At 33.5% G+C, this 22115-nt stretch overlaps 4 protein-coding genes across 7 annotated transcripts in view; all 4 read left to right on the forward strand.

Annotated features, from left to right (window-relative positions):
* The window catches only part of LOC123678759, a 38684-nt gene extending 32559 nt beyond the window's left edge, over positions 1-6125 (forward strand). For all 3 annotated transcript variants that reach the window (XM_045615957.1, XM_045615955.1, XM_045615956.1), the window contains exons 2-5: positions 3350-3590; positions 4511-4644; positions 4704-4853; positions 5782-6125. In XM_045615957.1, the coding sequence (XP_045471913.1) occupies positions 3350-3590; positions 4511-4644; positions 4704-4853; positions 5782-5954 (698 nt within the window). In that variant the 3' untranslated portion in view covers positions 5955-6125. The remainder of the gene's footprint in view (positions 1-3349; positions 3591-4510; positions 4645-4703; positions 4854-5781) is intronic.
* A 1267-nt stretch (positions 6126-7392) lies between these two features.
* LOC123678761 lies at positions 7393-9888 on the forward strand. The gene is made up of 2 exons (XM_045615962.1): positions 7393-7923; positions 9118-9888. Exons 1-2 carry the CDS (start codon positions 7788-7790, stop codon positions 9783-9785), a joined length of 804 nt encoding a protein of 267 aa, XP_045471918.1. The 5' UTR covers positions 7393-7787; the 3' UTR covers positions 9786-9888.
* Positions 9889-10771: 883 nt separating this feature from the next.
* LOC123678762 (protein takeout) lies at positions 10772-18922 on the forward strand. Of its 2 annotated transcripts, none has more exons than XM_045615963.1 (5): positions 10772-10954; positions 15911-16154; positions 18000-18133; positions 18194-18343; positions 18570-18922. In XM_045615963.1, the coding sequence occupies exons 1-5, from the start codon at positions 10888-10890 to the stop codon at positions 18719-18721; spliced, it is 747 nt and encodes a 248-aa protein (XP_045471919.1). In that variant the 5' UTR covers positions 10772-10887; the 3' UTR covers positions 18722-18922. The 2 variants fall into 2 exon arrangements, with proteins under 2 accessions (XP_045471919.1, XP_045471920.1); XM_045615964.1 differs by lacking the exon at positions 10772-10954 and adding an exon at positions 13804-13925.
* A 1321-nt stretch (positions 18923-20243) lies between these two features.
* LOC123677769 lies at positions 20244-21882 on the forward strand. Its single transcript, XM_045614466.1, has 5 exons — positions 20244-20283; positions 20414-20552; positions 20790-20923; positions 21512-21661; positions 21731-21882. Exons 1-5 carry the CDS (start codon positions 20244-20246, stop codon positions 21880-21882), a joined length of 615 nt encoding a protein of 204 aa, XP_045470422.1.
* The last annotated feature ends 233 nt before the right edge of the window (positions 21883-22115 follow it).

Below are 22115 nucleotides of genomic sequence, written 5' to 3' on the forward strand. Positions count from 1 at the left end.
ACACGAGTATTGGAAACGAAAATGAAATATTCTCTTTTGGAAAAAAATGATATTGTGAAGGCTTATTATGAAGCGAATTGCTCAGGCAGAAAAGCATGGGAAATTTACTCCCGCAGATTTCCAAGCAGAATTTTGCCAAACTTCAAAACTTTTTATGAAACAGTACGCAAATTACGTGAAGAAGGAAGTTTGCACCGGAAAAAGAAGGAAACAATAAGAACAAACGATGATCGCATCCTTAATTTAGTAGGAGATAACCCAATGATTTCAACAAGAACTCTTTCGAACCACCCTCCAGTGAATAAAAGTAAAACTACTGTTTGGAGAGTACTCAAAAGGAACAGCTTCCATCCGTTCCATTTCCAACTTTGCCAAACTTTAGAAGACGGTGATTTTCATAGAAGAAAAGAATTCTGTCAGTTTATTTTGAGAAGAGTACGTGGAAATAGGGATTTTCTCCATCAAATTTTATTTACGGATGAAGCTATGATACTTTTCATAGGGATGGTTTCTTCAACAGAAAAAAATAATATTTTATGGCATAGAGAAAATCCGCATGCTACGGTATCAAAAAATAGCCAGAAGAGGTTTTCATGTTTGGGCGGGAATAAAAAATAAATTAATTATCGGACCATACATTCTTCCTCAAACATTGACTGGAAACGGCTATTATCACTTCCTGACGGAGATTCTGCCAGATCTTCTTGAAGATTTTCCGCTGAGTCAGATTATATTCAGTGAAATTCAAATAACCAGTAGAATTCTATGAGCTACGAACTTCCGTTGCTTAGCAACGAATATCAGAACTGTCTTAATTTCTTCATTAATACTTACGTTGGAATCGAGGGTTCGACTCGCAACTAAGTTTCACCGAATTTTTTTTGTATAAATACATTTTAGCATCCGGAATTTTTGGAAATAGCAATAATTCAATAATTTTGACTCTAAGAAGCCATTCTAAATTTTTTTTGGAGGTTTGAACGAAACATTTGAATGGCTGTAGTAACGAAACCGTTTAATATTTTACAATTCTGTTTTCATATTCGTGATTGATAATTGAAGGAGTACAATTGTACAAAATTTCATCCATTTCGGGTGAAATTTTTTTATCGCTGTAGACATGTAAAAAAAAATTTGTGTTCGATTTTTGAAAAAATTTTTGCACAGAAATTCTTGGAAAATTGTGTTCATTCAGAAACTAAAATTCAATTTGACCACCGGAAAAAAAAATTAGGAACGTTGCAGGTTTTCCGCCATTTTGTAATTCTTTTTTCGGATTTCATCAACTTTTCTGAATAGAGGACCCAAAAATACTGAGATTTGACCAAAAACCGTTTCTTTGAGTGTTATACAAAACTGACAACAGCCGTAAGAATATTGCTCAAAATTGACGTTTAACACCCTGTATCTCGCTTATGCGTCGAGAACGGGATTTATTGTATAAGGCAAAAATGATTCTCCCGATGTCCTCTACACGAATATATATGTTTGTCCAGTTTATGATGAAACACCCTGTATAGTATTGGAAATAAAATGATTAATTAAACAACTAGGAAACATTCAGAATTTTTTTTAAATCATTAGTGTCAATCAACTTTTTTATATTTCGGGAAAATTAGTGACTCCATGGAAAATAATGCTGTGTAGAAGTTTTAAGATGACATTTCAAATTATTCACTATATTAGATAGTAATTCAATAAAATAAAAAAGTAATTATATAAAATAATGAATTAAACGCTGTTCTCGCATGATTCTACTGAATACAATGTTGTTTCCTTTACTGACGCCTCTTTTAGCCTTAATGGTCGTTTTTTAACCACTTCCCAGTTCATCCATTACAAATTTCACGAATGGAAGTGAAACTTCTCAATTATTTATCTACGATTCATATTTTTTTCTGGATTCTATTGCAAGTTTTTTGAATCAATCAGAATAGAATGACATCGAATCAAAACTAAAATATGATCGTTTAAACAACGTTTGACGTTTGTTGAACGTGAAAAAAACTAATGTAAGAGCATAATTACTTCATGTGAGTCAATGTCCTTCAATTTGCTTTCCCATTCAACCATTTTTATGAAGGTTCGCCGATAACTGTTGAAAGTGAAAGCACAAGAAAAGAGATGAAAGATTCAATGTAGGTATTCATATTTATACCGGAACAACAGCGATGCAGGTATTCTACGTAATATGAATCGAGTCGTAATTATATTCAATTTCCTTTTGCTCGGAAATATCTATTGAAATAATGGATAGGTACAAGTTACAATGTTTCAATGTTTCTCTGTTTAAATTAATGCGCATTTTTCGTTTTTGCACTCTTATTACAAATAGAGATTCACGGCTTGGCTTGAGCTTGACTTAATTTCAAGTCAAGTAGTAGTTTTTCAATCTCAAGTTGAGTATTTATTTATCCAGTACTTGAATCATATCAAGCTACTTGATTTTCAGCAGTTTTATTGTGTAGTGTCACATCAATTAAAAATGATGAAATGAGAAGGAACCTTGCAAAAACCCACTTTTATTTATTGAACTTATTGTATAAAAGAACCGAAAATATCAATTTTTTTGAAATAGAAACATAAATTAAATCACTATAAATCATAACAAAATGAAAAATAATAAAAAAACAGTTTCCCAATATTGATAAACCTCCAGGCTTTGTTTGATTTCATAATTCTCCATCAAGGATCTAAGACATCTGAGGCATCTCATAGATTTGTCGCCTAACCTATTGCGGGTTTTTGAACCTGTAAGAGCAACTCTGGAAAATTGTCTCTTAACAGCAAGGGCGGATATAGGTATTTTTCATGGGGGGGGGGGGGTAGTAACGATTCAAAACCAATAATTTGCAATATTTGGGAAATACCAATGTGAAATTATTGCATGAAATATTTTATGTGCACCACGTTGGGTAACTTTTTTTCAGGGTTTCGATATTCATGGGGGGGGGGGTAATTACCCCCATTACCCCCCCCCGAAATCCGCCTTTGCTTAACAGGAGCTGAAGATGCTGGCGTTGATAAAAAATCCTTGGTAATTTTGACCAAGTTTGAAAAGATATTTCTGAAACTACCAAAATCTAACAATAGATTTCATAGAAATGTGAGAAAACTACCAATAAAGTCACACTGGCGAATGCTTCAGTCTCTCGGCGCTCGAGGAATCCCCTTATTTCGTCGAAGCGCTCACGAGATTGCAGAAATATACGCCGTGCGACGCGTGCATATCAAGCTCGAGTTATATCAAGTAGCTCGATATCAAGTCAAGCAATAAATATCTAAAATTAAGTCAAGTCAAGTATGTACTTCCTCAAATCTATTTTAATTATTCTTCCTTATTTTTCAGCACCTTACGTGAAACAATGTTATGAAGGTGATCTCCAATTGATAAAATGTTTCAAGGATGCCCTGCATCATCTTACTCCATATCTGGCTGAAGGCATCCCAGAAATCGAGTTACCTTCAGTAGAACCCTTCAGAATGGATGAACTTTCTTTGTCTCTAACTACTGGACCAAACGGATACAAAGTATCTCTACTGGATATAGACATCTTTGGAGCTAGCAATTTCAGTGTGAAGAAACTGAGGTACTGGTAGATAAAGTAATCATACCGTTGGCCAATGATTAATTATTATTATTCATTGTTTTGAAAATTTTTTCAGTGCTCATTTGAAAAAAGTTAACCATTGTTATATTTGAATTCTCTTCGACCATTGTTTTCGATCTGTAGATGTCATCTTTAAAAAGGAATTTAACGGTTATGTCAAGGATTATTCTTCTCATCTTTTATGATTATTGCGTAATTTATAGGGAATGATTCTTTATTTGATGCCATTTAATGGTGTTAGTATTTTGCACAATCACAGTTTACGTCTTATGAAATAGAAGTTAACTATTATAATGCTGAATGTTGGTCGATTTTCAATTGACGTTTCGCCTACAATCGCGGTAGGCATCATTAAAGGAATATGGGTAGAAAATTGTAACTAGATATTTGATTGATTCCAAAAGTTCAGAGATGAATTAATAGAAAATCAGTCAAGTTATAGCAAACAAACTTTATAAGGTTCGGAAAATTTCTGCTCATTTCGACACAGTTATTTTAATTTGAATTTTGAATTTTCAAAATTTCGATTGGACAGCTTCATCTTGACCAAAAAAATTCAATCGGAATATCGTAAAAGAACCTAAGTAATATTTCAGTGACAACAGATCCGACCAAGTTGAAGATATCACTGAAGTGGAGTCAGGAGCTTTTGAGCGCTCCACTTGCGTCCTCAGGGACCACATACATATACAGTTCTGTGGCTTCCAAGGGCTCAATTCTGACTTCACATCAGAGCTTTACTCATTTGCGTTATTTATATTTCCTGTAAAATAAAAATATGCATATTTTCTCAAAAAATACCTTTATTGGAACTAACAGAGTTTCTGCTAATTTGTCCACTCTTAACAAAAACATTTTACATGCAACTCAAAAATTTCAACTAATATTCTTTGAATCAGATTGAGTGAAAAAGACCGACCTTTCGAGACAAGAATTCACATTCCAAAATTGAAAATCAACTCAAGATATAAGAGCAGTGGGGTACTTATCATCTTGCCAGCTAGTGGAAATGGGACCTTGAATGGACTTTTCGGTAAAATGACCTTGAATTACCAGCTTCTTATCAACTACATCTACTTTTTTGAATTGCAGAAGACTTAACAGCTATAGTAAGAGGAACAGCCAGTATTTCTGAGAAGGAAGGAGTTAAATATCTGCATATAGATACTTTGAATGTCGATATAGAAATCAAGAATGTGAAAATGGTTGTCAAGGATATTTATAGGAACAATAGTATACTGAGTGAGTTATCCTTTTACATTTTAAAATGTAATTGTTTTTGTATCAATATGAAACTCATTAACTTTAGTTTATCTCCATATTTTTCATGGATTCAAATAGACCAATTATAACTTTTGCTATTTAAGTACGTTATAACAATAACAGTAACAGTAGCAAGGTGAGAAATAGCAGTTTCTTACATTGTTACTTATATGGTGGATGCGATACCTCAAATGCAATTAGCCTTGGTGGAATGAAATAACTGAATTATTGATTCATATTGAGGGGTAATCTTGCTTTGTGACCTTAAGGTCTTGTGTTTTCCCTATCAGAGCTGTTCTCATATCACCATTGCTCTATCTCCCTTTTCAAGTTCTAATAAATTATAATAACTGCTATGGCTTCGAGGAGATTAGATCCTCATACATTTCTACAAAATTCTCGTTCGGTGAATTTTTTGCGTTGGCTTGCACTGGCGTGGCATTCTGTGATTGGACGATAAGGAGTTTTTTCCTTCTCCACACTACAAAATATGCACTTGTCTGTTTCTGATAATCCTAATCTCATTAAGTGCTTCCTGAGGCTGCAGAGACTTGTACAGAATCCAGTGAAGAGGTGTTATCTTTGCCATAGCCTTGTTAGCTGATGTTTGAGATTTTGGTCGCTTTGGACTGCTTTCGACTAAGAAGGTCCTTCTTATATTTGCTTTTATTTTCCTATACCACAAAAAGGTTTGAGACTAGTAAAATGCCTCCTCTAACAAGTATTGGCCTCTTAGTTTTCTTTGATTTCCAAATGGCCAAAAACTCAGATCGAAAAGACCCTATTTTGAATAACGATTCATTTGATTGAATTTCAAAATCTTCTATACTTGAAATGGAAACAAGTGAATCATTTCGAATAATAATTTATTTACTGAACATCGGTTTGAGTCATTGATTTTTTTCAGCTCAAGCAATAAACCTATTTCTACGTGACAATGGTCAAGAAATCCTCCGGATAATGTTACCACAACTCAGAATGAAGCTAGCTACTTTATTCATGGATATTTCAAATAAATTATTGAGTCACCTGCCACTGGATGTATTTTATGTGCCGTTATCAAAGCAGAAGAAAACATGAAGGAATACCAAAAATTGTACTTTAGGTATTAGGTAGATTATTTTTAAATTGATCATGTCAAAAAGAGACAAATTCAGGTTCCTTTTTAGGATAGCATGTAAATGATTGATATATGTAAATAGGACTGAAATTATTTAATGAATGTATAATAAATGTAATGGAAATTATGAATATTTAAATTTAATATTGATTTTGATGACAATTATGAAAAATACCTGCATGGTCATTGTGATGTATAAGTTTTAGGGAAGCTTTTTCGATAGAAATATTTTTATCAAATAATACTGAATAAAAATATAATATACTTTATTTTTTACAAGAAAGAGAAATGGATTTTCTCTTTCTTTTACTCAATTCGAGTAAAAAAATCACCAAAAATCCTTTCAATTTTTAGTTTTATCTTACATTTACCTAAGATTATTTGTAGATTAATCAAAATATTGAAAATTTATTTCAATGTTCCTTCAGTAATTGTCTATAATGTATTTCGGTATTTTTAGTTCTGTGGAGTATTCTGTATTAACTTTATGACCATTGTTTAGCCTGGCACATCGAGAAAAGACAAGAAGAAGAAAACCTTTGTTTATTATAATATGAAGGTTGATGATAATACCCTCGAAAAAGTATTTCATTGAATATTAACTGAATTTTACATCGATATACAGTTTAAATGCATTTTGTAGAACCACCAAATACAAAGTTCTATTTTACCTACAGTAGGTATGTAATTCTTGAGGTCCTAGAGGATAACCCAGATGCAGTAAGCAACTTGAAAATTATTATTATTATTGTTTTACTGTAAGAGATTATCCGAGTTGAGGAAATTTTTGGTTTGATAGAATGACCAGCTGGCTCACCAGACTCCACACCATTGGATTTATTTTCTTTAGAGCATTTTATCTTAAAGATAGCCACTATTTTGTCAAATACAGTGAAAGAGCTAAAATATAGAGAGAAAACACCCAACACGCAAAACAATGAAAAAACTTTATACTAATATAAAAATATGTTTGATAAAACAACATAATTTTGGAATTCTCGTTTTTTTTGCATTTCTAGTTTACTATGCAGTAGGTATGTTGAAACAGCTATCGTTCATTCTGGAATACTGAAAAAACTTTGTTTCCTCGTCGATCAATTTTTTAGGCAACGAGATAAACTCTCCTTTTATTTTTCTTTTTTCCGTACCTCTTGAACACATTTTCTTTTCTTCTTTTTTGTTTTACCTCCTCTCAATCCAAAAAAATGTTATGACAGCCATGTCGTTGTCCGGAAACGCCATACCTAAAATATAGATATACACTAAAAGAAGGATGGAAGTACACTAAAAGGCACTTGAAAAACCTTATGAAAAATAACTGAATAGTGAATACAATCAAAATAACCTGCGGCTAGATGTGAATATACAGGGTCGGCTCGAGTGATTTTGCATAAATGAAGATTTTTTTCGACGCCCCTGCTGAAAAATCATCATTAACAACATGACTAGGCCGAATTGCCGCCCCTCAAATAGAGGCACCTGAAACCAATGAACTGAAGTCTTCAGTTCACTGCCTGAAACGGTCGCTTCACTTTTTCACCTCTAACGCCGGCCCTGTAAATATAGCCGCTATTCAGACTGAGACTGGACATGGTTTTTATTCGGAACGGTGAATGAACTGTGACATGACTGAAGTTGTGTGAATCGACCTTCAAGTGGCGCTCTCTGCAATGAGCTGGCGCAGTCACGTTTCAGAACAATCAGTCTCACTGCAGTCACCTTAACGTCAGCAAACGATTTCTCCTGAACAATATTTATTGTTTTGACGGACAATTATTCAATTTTTCGGAGAAATGAATGATGATGAAAAGTTGATAGCGTGTGTTAGAAAACATCCTGAACTATATGACTTGTCAAGTGATAAATATATGGATGTTGGTTTCAAAAATGAAATATGGAAGAAAATAGGAGATGAATTGGATTTAGATGGTGAGTTAAGAATATTTCCGCTATGAAAATAAGATTCTCACAGCAAATGTATGTAATTTAAATAGATTTTTCAAATTAATTCCTGTTGTTATGATATACTGCCAACTTCTGAACTAAACAAATTTTAGACATTTTTAGATACTAACTTGAAAACCTCCCTGTGATACATTTCCACTTTGAAAGGGTAAATTCCATATATTTGTGTGTTGTTGAGAAGAAATAACAGTTGATTCTATTTCATAGACCTGTTTAAATTTTATTTTTTTCCTTGTAAAACATACATAATATAGCAAGGAGTAAATTATTGAAATTTGGAGAAAAAAACGATGGGTTCACAATTCTTTTTAGAATTTGTTAATAATGCGGTTTGTCCACCGCGATTATTTATACACCCTTCAAGACGTCTCGCAGTGATGCAATAAGATGGTCTATTTCTTCTCGAGGGATACCATCCTAAGCTACCTGTACTTCATGTATCAGAGCCGCCAATTTCCGTGGGGGCTGGGATAAATTTCCAAGCCTGCTACCCATGATGTCCCAAACATGTTCTATGGGCGGCCATGGCAAAATATTGACATGGGTCGCTTCGAAAAAGTTTAAACTAACTCTAGCAACATGAGGTCGGGCATTATCTTGGATTCTCCAATCTACTTGCACCCCATACCATAAATAACCCCTCCTGTCCGGTGTACATGACGCTCAACATCAAACTGAGGTTCACGTCTTTCTCCCCGACGTCGTCTAACCCTTCTTCGGGCATCATGTGCACCCAAGGAGGATCGAGATTCATCAGAGAAGAAGACCTGATGCAATTCTACATTCCAATGTTGATGTTCTCTGCATCATTGTAATCGTTGCCGGCTATACTCAACCGTCAGAGGTAACACAAGAAGGGGTTTTTTTTTTGTCCAAAATAAATCATTTACTCCTTGCTATACTATCTATGTTTTACAAAAAAAAAAAAATTAAAATTTAAACAGCTCCTTCTGGGTGTTGCAGTATCTTTGTCAGTTAGTAAATTTTTTTAGTCTCCATTACTATTTGGTTCACTCTGCTATGTCCCAAGCAGTAACTGAATGAAATAGTTTGCTGTGAATTACTTCTTGCTAGGTACCTGGAATAACATAAAAATGACATACTAGGTACCGACTGTATACTATTGAAAACAACTAATAATATTTCTCTTTGTTGTAGGATCGGCATGTAAATCAAGATGGAACAACATCAGGGATACTTACAGGAAGTCCGTCAAAAGAAACGCTAAAAAGAGAGATCAGGGTGCTAACAAAATAAAAAAATACAAATACTCAGAAATATTAAGCTTTTTGACGAAATATTCATTGGAGGATAGGGGATCAATTAGTAATCTGGAAAGTGAGGAAGACACACCACAGACAAAAAAAGAAACTGATGATTCTCTTCTTCAGATCCAAGAAGAAACAGATGATTCACTTCATCACTCCCAAGAATGTGAATATGAACCACGTTCAAAAAGACGTCCACCAAATGATACTTCACCAAGAAAACTTAGAAAATTGGAAAATGAACCAACAACTACAAGCAAATTTATGGAATATGTACTACTTCCAAAAAATGAAACAGTTCAATCACATCATCAAGTTGATACTTTTGTAGCTAGCATTGCAGCCACTTTGAAAACATTCTCTCCATACCACCTCCATTTAGCTAAATCTGAAATATTCAATATTGTTCAGAAATACGAATATGAAACAATTATGGGACATGAAGAAAGTAACAGAACGATAAATTCTCAATTTTTTCCCACTTCAACGTCTACAATATCTACTCAACATTCACCAATCGAAAAACAAGACTGGGATAATAATATCAAAAAGGAATAAAAGACTGCAACACAATACTGTCATTAGTTCCAACTTGATACAAATTTTATCACTCAAATTAATTAATGTTTTAAAATTATAAATGTTTAATAAAAGAACAGTTTTTTGTAATTCTCGATTTTATTTACTTACCTCTAACAAAAACTTTCTTTGGATGTTTTCGAATTTCTCCAGTGAGTATTTCGTTCTTTAAATGCATGTCAAATTTACTATGCAGCACGTGTTGAAACAGCTCTCGGCCATTTTGAAATACTAAAACACTTGGTGTCATCGTCGATTAATTCTTTAAACTTAATGAACTCTCCCTATTCTTCAATTTTCCTTTTTTTCCATGCCTCGTGAACCCATTTTCATTTCTTTTTTGCTATTTCGCCCCTCTTCAAATGCTATTACAGCCAGTTCGTTTTCTGAAAACGCCATACCAAAAATATAGCTGAGTACACTCAAAACACTTGAAAAAAAAAGACTACAGTCAAAATAGAATAGAATATAATAGGTATTCCCTTTCAAAGGATATACAACTTGCCTTGAGATCCCATTTAATATTGGTTCACATTGAATCTGTGACGTCATTGATGACATCACGCCTACGACTAGTGAAAAGGGCATAAAATTTCATCATTATATTTGATTTTGGTTAGAATAGTCAATGAAAATTCAGGGAATTGTTGGTAAGGAAAGTAAAGGAAGTGGTTAAGTTCATTCATCGCCACGTGGATCGAAAATAATTAATTTTGTGAACAACTTTTGCAATTAATACTTCAGTTTCCGTTTGTATTTCTAAGAAAAATCGATAATCATTTTCGAGAACAACTTTCGAATACAAAATGAAAAGTTGTTGTTGACAATTCTGCATATTCATCAGCGGCTCAGTGAAACCGATCAAAGATCAACGAAATATTTAATTATTTTTGTGCGTCAGAAGATGGAGGAGAAGAGCTGAATAACTGATAGGGGAAGCAGTTCGGCGTGGCGTTGAGATATGAAGATCTTATAGTACCCCTACTTGCTCGAGGAGTTCAAAGTCACGGTCAACGTATAAGAGGTCAGTCGGTGCAAGAACTCCTTCGTACCTGGTGGACGTTTTGAATAAGCGTCCAAAATGTACAAGTTGACATATAAAGTAACGTTGCTGTTTGTGCTCCAGTTTTTCTTTTCCGGTATTGAATGTGAGTAGTTATTTATATTTTCAAGCGCACACAATTTTTTTGTTTTTATTTTGGATTGAAGTATCTTTAAGAGGTTGAACTAGGCTTTTTCTGATTGAAATCGGGTATATATATTAATGTTTTCAATGGGAATACATGGGCAATTGACAGATTAACATAAATATTATACAATTCCTTCACACATCAAATTGTATATTATAAATAAGTGCATTTTCGATAAAGCTGTTTTTTTATAGTAAATAATTTTGGAATATAAATGGTTTGGTTGTGTTTTGCTCAGTTTTTCTCTGGGGAAGTTCCTAAATAACTGTGAATGGAACGATTAAAAACCGGCTTATTTTGCACCATAACGTGGCTAACTTCACGCGAATTTTTCATTTAGAGGGCACTGCTCTTTCGTTATATAGACAATTTTGTCTTTGAAAATTTCAGGGAGTTACAAATTACCTTATTTCATATTTTTCTCGCAAAATTTATCAATTGAACAAGTTGGTAGGGAAAAAAAATACATGTATATAAATTCAAATTCGTATCTTTTTTGCTGTCTCTAGTAAAGCTTTGAGGGAAATGTGCAAAAACTAGCATTTGTTAACAAATTTCCATATATGATTTAGGTAAAATTTGCCAAGCTCCTCTTACCTACAGATGATGTTAATATGTTGAATCATACATCTCTACATTTAATGAGTGCTTATAAAGATCAACAAAATATGAAGTAGAATCCAGTGGCATGTTAGTTTCTTAGAAAAAGGGAACGAGAATAGGGTATCAGATTTTGTCTAACTCCTCGGGTTTAAAGTTGTAGTGCTTAAACATCTAAATTTGCCCACCCTATACATGCAAAAGTTTCCGACTCTAGTAATGATTCTTTGATACCTATTTAACCTCAAACTTCAAGCATTCAATTCTCGAGTTATTAGAATCGATGCAATAAACAGAATGATTTCAGCATATAATTTAATGAATTTTCTATTATATTTTCAAGGAGAACCTTGTAATGATTATTGAAGCAAAGAAAATACCATGCCAATAGGTTTAGCACCAACTTTTCATTATAGAATACCTCAAATTCTACCATTTTTCCGTCTCCATCTGAAATAATACCTATAAATCTCTTATTGTCTCTATGGGTACCCACAATCTTCGTTGTGGGACAAAAAGGATTTTTTTCCTCCAAATTCAAAGATGAATCACCCACATTTATCTTTTCTTCAATTTATGACAATTATTGTATCCACTTTTCAATTCTCTATATTTGACAATTTCTTGAACTTTGACTGTGAAAACCTCAGTAATATCTAGTATTTTACAAGGATTCATTTCACTAGGCCAAAAATCTGATCACTATCTTTCAATGTTCTCAAATCGGGAGATCAGATCACTTCAGTACTAAAAGCTTTAGCATTATGAATAAAATACAAAAAAATCGACATGTGAAATCTTAATTATTAAATTATCCATGAAAATCAGATGTGATATTGAATTTATAATTCCTATGTTTTTTCAAATTCATTTTGTCTTATAATTCTCTACTGTACTGTTTGATGATTTAATATTATTTTTGGAAAATATGTCAACTCTTATATTGATGTTTATCGCAAATGGATTAATACTTATGTACTCTCACATTCTAATTATGTGGTTTGATTCGGCATTTCTTATTGAAGAAAGTTGATGATCAGTACCCTTAATAACTACTTTTTTGTGATAAATTTCTCTTTTGTTATACACGTAACCTCAGAAAGTTATAAAACTTTTCGCTTTCTTTTATGAAACAGAGGACCGCAATACTTTTTTACGACAAAGAATCTACCATCAATGATTCACTAAATTACCAGGAATTCCAATGTAGATAGTGTAATTTCTTATTAATGAATCGAAAGTTTCACATTCAAATTACCGAAGGTAAAATAATTATAAGAATTGATCAAAACTCAATTCATAATTGAACTAAAATAAATCATTTTGACATAATTTCTCCCAATAAGTGTTTTTAAACCGTCCCCAACATTTTTTAATATGAACTGAAAACTGTTGCTCTGGAGTTATTCCATAATAATATCAAATTATTAAGATTTTTCGATTAAATTTTGAATATTGATCCGATCAATTAGAAAACTATAAAGATTTGAGTTATATTGCCTATATTTTTGGATCACGGTAGAAAAAAATAGAACCGTTATCAATGAAGGTTTATATTCATATTCAACGAACAACGCTATAACCGTTATAACTTATATGACCTTTAATTGATTTATACTCAATTATACAGCATTTATATTGGGTGATTGAGATAATTCCGTTTTGATTCCAAATCAAACAATTTTGGTACCGTTCACGATCTCAATATTTAAAAAATTATAATCACCTCTTTTAAGAGATACGCATAGTTGATTACCATTCAGGCAGAATAGAGATCGTATATTTCTCACACGTATCATCTTTTTGAAAAAGAAAAATAACATTAATTATTAGTTCTTTTTTATAGAAAAAGATTTCAGTAATATTTGAAGCAATATCAGATATATTTTCGTTTTGTATGCAACAAAAATCATGACCTTCTTGTTTCCAATAATTTCAACAACAAAATTTCTGAAAAATATTTCAGAAATTCAAAAAATTGTACTATTCTTTTTCAAATTAATATTCCTTATGTAACTAGATGTCAGCTTATGTCAGACTGAACAAAGATTTATTTATTCATTCGTGTCATCGACTTTACATGAGAAATTCATAAATACATATTCTTCCCAAAACGTAGAATAAATTAAATATTCATGAAACCTACTGTCACGATGGAAAATGCTGGTTAAATTTTACAACAGATTTCTCACGAAATTGAAAGTGAAAATGTAGACGAATGCTTCCTATCTGCCACTAAATGGCATTGTGTTTGTTTGTTGATTGTTGCTCGTCTTTCCTTGATAAAGTGCCACTGGCATGTATAGTGCAGTGTTTTTTTATTTGGCAAGTAAGTTTTAAATTTGTTACAGAAACACTCACTCGTATAAATATGTATCAATCGATATTGCAGAACTGCGATGACCTTCAGGACTGAAAATTTTGAGATTGTGTCTATTGGTTGAATCAGTTTTGTTCCACCTAAAATTTGCTACTGTTCCTGCAAAGTAGGTGTTGTGAAGTGTTTTTACCAATTATTGAGATCCAATCAATGTATAAAAGGTTATATGTCATTGTAGCATTGAAATAAGTATGGATTTCAGAATCCATGAATTCATTCATTGAACTATATCATCTCTTCCGCTTCTCTGGTCTTCAAAGGCACAATAGGCTCAGGAATGAACTAGTATCGTAAAGCTTCAGACGATAAATCAGTGCTCTCCTCAAATTTTTTTTGACATAGATATAGATAGGTATTACATGTATATACAAATTGATAATCTGTTTAATCAAATTAACTAATATCATCAAGTGAAACCTAGTTAATATCACCGGTTAACTAATTTACGGAGAAATCGTATGAAAAATTGACCATTAACATAAATCAGTTGATAATCGTTAAAACGCAGCTCTGTGACTCACATACATATTTCTATTAATTGAAGATTAATTTAATCAAATATTGATGGCATCCAATTCCATGGATCATCAAATTCTCAATTTTTCAATATTTTTCGTTGCAAAAACATGTGATGCAATTATTGGAGAAGCTGCTGCAAAAAAAGCGATGAATTTAATTCAACAATAATCCAGCAATTGAAACGAATTGTACGCCATGGACAGAAACATATGGTAATCACTTGGTGCCAGGTCCGGACAATAAGATGGATGCATAAAAACCTCTCAACCAAGCTCCCTTAGCTTCTGGTGTGTCACTATCGATGTGTGAGGCCTGGGGTTGTCCTGATAAAACACAATTCCTCACCTATTGGCCAAATCTAGCCGCTTCTGGACGAATGCTTTCTTCATACGGTCCAATTGTTGACAGTGCAATTCCGAGTTAGCAGCTTATAATAGAAAATTCCCTGTCAATCCTATCAAATACACAGCAAAACCTTCCTGGCCGTGAGCTGGCGAAAACAGTGACCAAGCCAGGAGGCTTGGTCACTGTTTTCGCCAGCTCACTGCTTTTCAATAACAACCGTTTTTGCTTGACGTTGTCGTAAGTGATCCACTTTTCATCACCAGTCAACAACCGGTTCAAAAATGGGTCGATTTTGGGACGATTCAGTGATTCTCAGATGGAAATTCGTTCCATGAGGTTTTTTTTTACGTTAACTCGTGTGGATCCATACATTGAGCTTCTCTTTAAAAGCAGCCTTAAGCAAACGGTGACAAAAGGGTTTTTGTACAATCTTTAGCCTTTGGGCAATCGAAACAGTGCTTTAAGGACAGTCAGACTCGACAATATCCATGGTTTTATCGACATTTCCGACAATTGGCCTTCCAGTGCATGGTTCGTTTTTGACATCGAAATTACTGGAACGAAATCGACGAAATCAAAATTGCGCGTGATTAGCTATTGTAGTATCAGAACCATAAACACTTTTTACATTTTCAGCAGCCTGGCTCGCATTTTCGCCTTTATCGAAGAAAAACTGTAAAACATAGCGTAATATCTTCTTGTTAGTGTCCATATTTGAAATCGAGGCAACTTATCACAAAACTGCTACAGAAGTTTTTGTAATAGTAGAAATCTCTGTTTTCTAACTCCCTCAACTTCCAATGAGTTGATAGGATTGAATATTGAGGTTCCAAATAATTGAATTCATTCAGTAACATCTTCGTTTTGTATTAAGGTTGGTTACAATATGAATGTTAAAATTAATATAACATAAATATGATCTTGACTTGAGTTGGCTGAATGCTTTTTTACCCAAAGTAGCAAAATAATCACTTTTGATTACTACTCCCATTTTTGTGGAAGAAAAATAGCTTTTTATATACGTGTGTCTTGTAAAAAGGTCTTTATTGTTATTATATTATGTTTTCCAGCTGCTTATTTCTTGAAGAGATGTTCGAGGAGCGATCCAAACCTCAACGTCTGCCTGCAGGACTCCGCCAATTATCTCATAGCGAATATGAGACGAGGGATTCCTGATTTGGGATTGTACGAGCCTGAACCCATAGTCATTGACGAAATAGGAATAGCTTTGGGAGGTGGACCTGATGGATATCGAGCAACATTCAAAAACATCGAGGCGTACGGGGTCAGTAACACAACGGTTACTGCTGTCAGGTATGTGACCCACTTCGGGGATTTTATCGAAAAGAAAACGAGTTCCGAACGAGAATTATTTGGTTTTCGTGCTTTGATCCCCGTTAATTTCGAAATTCTGTTTCATTGACTGTATTTGTGTCGGTTCACAGTGGCGTATCCACAAATTTTTTGAGAGCTTGGTATAATTTTCGAAGTTTCAAATGATTGGGATTGATTCACTCATGAGAATTCGAGGTTAAAAATTCAACTCGATTTGCTCATGAGAATTCGAGATCAAAATCGTTTATGTTCGTCTGCCTGGAACACGATAATGATGCATAGCCAGACCAAATAAATGAAAATAAAATGAGGCATAGTCCTCGATAGATATACATCAGATGAACTGATGACTTAGTATTTACATAGGCGTACAACTTTGCTTCCGCCATTTTTTTTCGAAATTCGAGGCTTTATTGTGAAAAAATGGTTATACATTTATGATTCACACTATTGTCCATCGCTGGCCACTACTTTCTCCCATCTTTCGGGCAGCGTACGAATCTCGCGTTGAAAAAACTGGTCATCTTTTGAAGCGATCCACGAATCGATCCAATTTTATACTTCTTTATAAGACTGGAAGTGCTGGTCAGCCAGTCCGTGTGTCATTGATAGAAACAAGTGATAGTCCGAGGGAGCAACGTCATGAAAATACGGCAGGTAGGGTAGGACTTCCCAATTCAACTTTTGCAACATGGGGTCGAGCAGGCAGGTCATACCGTAAAATCACTTCATCATGTCTTTCGTTGTATTGCGACCGTTTGTCTTTCAATGCTCGGCTCAAACGCATTAATTTCGTTCGATAACGAGCGCCTGTGAATTTTTCAGTTGGTTTTAACAATTCATAATACACTACGCCGAGCTGGTCCCACCAAATACTGAGCATTACCTTGGAACCGTGAATATTCGGTTTGGCCGTCGACTTGAAAGCATGGCCGAGATATCTCCATGATTGTCTGCGCTTGGGATTATCGTAGCGAAACCATTTTTCGACTCCAATGACAATGCGATGCAGAAATTCCTTCTTTCTTTGCCTTGCAAGCAGCTGTTCACGAGCAGAAAAACGCCGTTCAACATCTCTCGGCTTCAACTCGTACGGCACTCAATTTCCTTGTTTCTGAATCATTCCCAATTTGAAATGGCTTGTTGCGTCAATGATTCTGCCCATTCTTGTTGTGTTCGACACGAGTCTTGATCAAGTAATGCCTCCATATCTGCATCTTCGAAACCCTTCTCTTATTCACCGCATGCTGGTCTTCGACGTCAAAATCACCTTTCTTGAAGCATTGAAACCACTCCTGGCACGTTCTTTCACTAATAGCGGCTTCACTATAGATATTTGAGAGCATTCGATGAGCCTCAGTCGCAGATTCATTCATATTTAAGCAGAAAAAACCTAATAGTTCACCAATAGTCCTTGGATCCTAAAGAGAATGGCAACTATTGAAAAAATTATACCCTCCAATTTCAATTTATTTATCACTGCGTATTTTGTTCTATCATTCAAACTATGTGGAGAAATATGATGGGGAAACTGATGTAACAAAATAAAGATTTTTAAACAGCTGAAAGACTGAAAATACTGGAAGATCATTGAGCGTAACTAGTGAAGTATCGAAAAAAGTTGAGGATTGAAAGTTGAAAGGTTTACGAATCAATCACACTCTTGTCCGAGACATATTCAGTTATGAATTCCGCCAAAAATAACTTAGAAACTTTCAGGAGATCTACCTGACCCAGAGATCTACCTTATCTACAGATTAAATATGATTGATTCATCAGTAGCTTCTGCATGTTATGAGAGTCTTCAAATAACATAATTTTCAGGTCGGATATAGATACTTACCAATTCCAGTATACAATGTACATACCAAAGATTTCTGCTAAAGCCCAATATCAATCTAGTGGTATCCTTATTTTAGTTCAAGCTTCTGGAGGTGGAAATTATTGGGGTGAATATGGTAAGTGTTTTTTATTCCATTCCATATTGGCTTTATCTTATTCTATCATTAATATTTCAGAGGGAATAAAATGCAAAGTTTACATAAAAGCTGCCCCAAGATCTGTGAATGGTCGTTCTTACCTCAAACTTCAACAGATGAAGATGGATTTCAGTGTGAAAAATATACAAATGGGAGTTGATAATGTCCACAATGGAAATTCAGTTATACGTGAGTTAATTTATCGTACATTCTATTGCAGTGTTTTATTATTGGAAAGCTGATTTGAAATCTTGAAGAATGATAGGCACCTCAAATGTGCTCTACTGTTGGGATACTAAATAGACTTTGAAAATAATGAAAAAATTGATCCAATTCAAAATTATTTCTGAAGATCTGAAGAATTCAACAATATCATTGATGAAAAAGCTCTGATTATCATTTTACAATTTCACAGAGGCAGCACTCAATCTCTTCATCAACTCTAACTCCCAAGAGCTTCTCAAAGAAATGAAACCTGACTTGAAGAAGAAACTGCTGGAGCTGATGACAAGTTTCGTAGAGAATCTGTTCAGAAACATACCATTAGATGCATGGATATCTGATTGATCGACTGGACCAGTTCAAAGATTGGCCACAGTCAACTTAAAAACTGAATTTGTTGATAATTATGTTAGTTGTTAAGTAATTTATTGTTACTTAGTATTGTTGCATGTGTTGTCGACTATTGTAAAATATGTGATTTCAAGATAGGTCTAAGATGATTTGATAATCAAATAGAGACGATGAGATAAAATTAGAGAATAAGAATGCATGTTTTATTATTACATGAATTGCAATGAGGAAGTTCAATTATGGAAAAGTGATGATATGCAATTGAAGTTTGTTCTGTTTTATTTTTCATTCGATAAAAACAATCCCAGTAGGAAGAAATGAATAGCTCTTGTGCACTTGTTCATAATAGAAATTATATCAATATATGATTCTGTTGTATTAAATACTAATTTTTCACTTGAAAACAATTCACTTTTTCTAATTGACATTTGCAGTTTTCCTTGTGATTGTTTTGATTCCTTTCGCACAATTTATTTGGGTAAAATAAGCTGAAGAAACTTTCCATAATTATGAATTGTGCTTATAAGCCTTTCAAACATTGATGAGCTTCATTAGACTATACATTCATGCATGAAGAAATCACTTCAAGGTGAAAATTCTAGGGTTAACAATATGCTGAATGTTTCAATCATCTTATTCTCTAGTTCTGAATTTAGGAATATTGCCAGACCACAAGAGAAAAACCAAACCAAAAAGAGAAAATTTAAGTATACCAAGACTATTAATCTAACATTGAATAAGTTTTCCTTTAAAACTACCAAGTGTTGTGAAAAATTATCGGTTAAAAGTACTACTAGTACACATAATTGAGAATATGAAGATTTCAGTGTACTTCTTCGATTAGAAATTAGGGTTATTCATACATCAAAGTATTATGCCTAGGTTTAAAATGAGTATTCTGCCAGTCTATTGTTCCAAAGCTAGGATTGCAGATTGTATAGAGTATAGAGACATCTTTAGCTTGGCATAAGTATTGAAAACGTTTTGAGAACTGCTTCCATAAAATATGGCTATATTTTTTGATGAAGCAAATATTGGATGAGACAATGCGGAATTTTGTACCTAGAAACGATATGATTTAAAAAACAATTCAACCACAATATGAAATATCTATTCAAGAGGGAATCACTTGTAATTCTCTACAATTCAACATCCATTGCGTGAGCTCAAAGAATTATAAGACCTACATTTAATTGTTCAAGATAACATAGTTTTACTGACATCCAACGAAGATATGAATTAAATAAAATTTTGCAAAAGTTAATAACAAAACCACTACATTCAGTTGAGTAAATTTGGTTCGAGAACAATCACCATGAAAGAATTTTTGGTTTTTGTTTTATATCTCGCATTGACTACTGGCAAAGAATTACGTGAGTTTTAAATTGTTTATGTCTTGAAAAATAAAAAATCATCGTACTAAAATTTTCGAAGAAGATATGTTTTATTCATTTAAATTGCAGCATCTTTTCTGCATGTTTGTCATGAGCATGATCCCAACGTGAATACCTGTATGATGGCTGCTATTGAAGATTTAAGACCCTTTTTGAAGAAAGGTCAGTAAGGTACAAACACTTGAATTTAGAGTTCAACTTTATATTAATCAGGCAGCATAACTCCTTTTTTTGAAACACCTACCTTAATTTTTATTTTACTAAGTTATTACTACATTATCGATTGCTTTAGGAGTTCCAGAGCATGATATACCAAGCTTAGAGCCTCTAATTCTTGAAGATCTCATTACTGAAAATATTTCTGGACTGAAGGTGAGAGTAACAAATGTTAGTGCTTATGGATGTAGTGACTTCATAGTTAAATATGTCAAGTGAGTGTATTACCTATAATGGTTATTATTTTTTTGAATAGCTAATAATTCAAAAGTTTTAAGTCTGGTTTTTTCCACTTTTTCAATATTAATACTGGATAAATGTGTTCTTAAGAATCGAAGAAGAACATTAAAACAGAGCATATTTGTCTATTTTTGTTATGTTTTATGTTTGATAGAATAATCATCCACCATTTATTTATTCATTCACTACTACTGTATTGAACATTTTTTCAGTGTTAATTGGGATAACAGATCTATGGAATTGAATATAGATATTCCAAAATTGAAAATTAATGCTCATTATATAGTCAATGGAAAAGTCCTGATGGTACCTATAAAAGGAAATGGTGACATAGAAGCTAATATCAGTAAGTATACCTATCCCTTATAAAAGGTTTTCCAAAAAGAGGTCTCATTTTGATTAAAAAAAGGGATTGGAGGAAGGTATGCCATTATCAATGGAAAACGATATCAGCCAAATGTTCGTTACCATATCATTTTCATGGAATTTTCTATGATCAATTCAACAAATTTTTGGCTGTATGTCTTCGATTACTTCACAAATTCCATCTTTGTGTTCTTGAATCGATTGAAGAGCATTTGCATAGACCTTATCTTATGCTTGGCATGCAAGAAAAAAGTCAAACAGTGTGAAATCAAAAGATCTTGTTGGCCGATTACCTCTTCTTCATCAAAGTCTTCCAATTGTGGCCTAATTCCCAAGATCGACGAGGAATCGATAAACCTGGGTTTTGGTCAACACCACGGACTACAGCATCAATATTCTCAGTTGATCAGTTCATGAATGAAATGAATAAAAAAAATGATACCTCTCATTGGAAAACCCTTTACAATTCAATGAAAAGATTATTCCATAAAAGTATTCACAACACTGAAAAATCATCTCTTGACCTGAAGCGAGCACCTCTAGCTTAAATATATCTATTTGTTTTCAGCTGATTGTTCTTCGCAGGCCTTTCTTCAGATGGACAAGTATGAAGTTAATGGTGAACGCCATGTCAGATTCAGTAGAGTAGATCTCAAAGTGAAAGTAGGCGGAGGTCTGATACGTTTAGAAAATCTTTTCAATGCTGATAATAATTTACGTAAGTTGAAATGTGGTTGTGTTTTATGTGTTCATTTGAACAATATACAGTTCGTTCGATTTATTTCAGTTTCTTTCATCAACGATGTGGTTAACAAGAATTTGGAGATGTTTTTGAAGGAGTTGATGCCGATCGTGGAAAAGGGATTATCTAGAAAATTTATGGAAGTGGGGAACAATATTATTCAGCCATTTACCTGCAGTCAGTTATTTCCATTTTAGCAAATTATAGAAGAGGTATTGTATTGGATTTTTTTCGTATCACATTCAACAACGATTCATTCCCTGGAATTCTTATTATTAATACTTACTGAGTGAAATTATTACCATTAAATGAATTAAGGTTTTTTGTTTTTTATATGTGACCATTGAAATGAACAGTTTTATCCAGAGATATATTTGAAGTAGGTATTGAAGTCCTGGACTGAAAATATGCATGTTATCATGTTTACATT

This window comes from Harmonia axyridis, chromosome 4 (genome assembly GCF_914767665.1).
Source record: "Harmonia axyridis chromosome 4, icHarAxyr1.1, whole genome shotgun sequence".
In the NCBI taxonomy this organism is placed as follows: domain Eukaryota; kingdom Metazoa; phylum Arthropoda; class Insecta; order Coleoptera; family Coccinellidae; genus Harmonia; species Harmonia axyridis.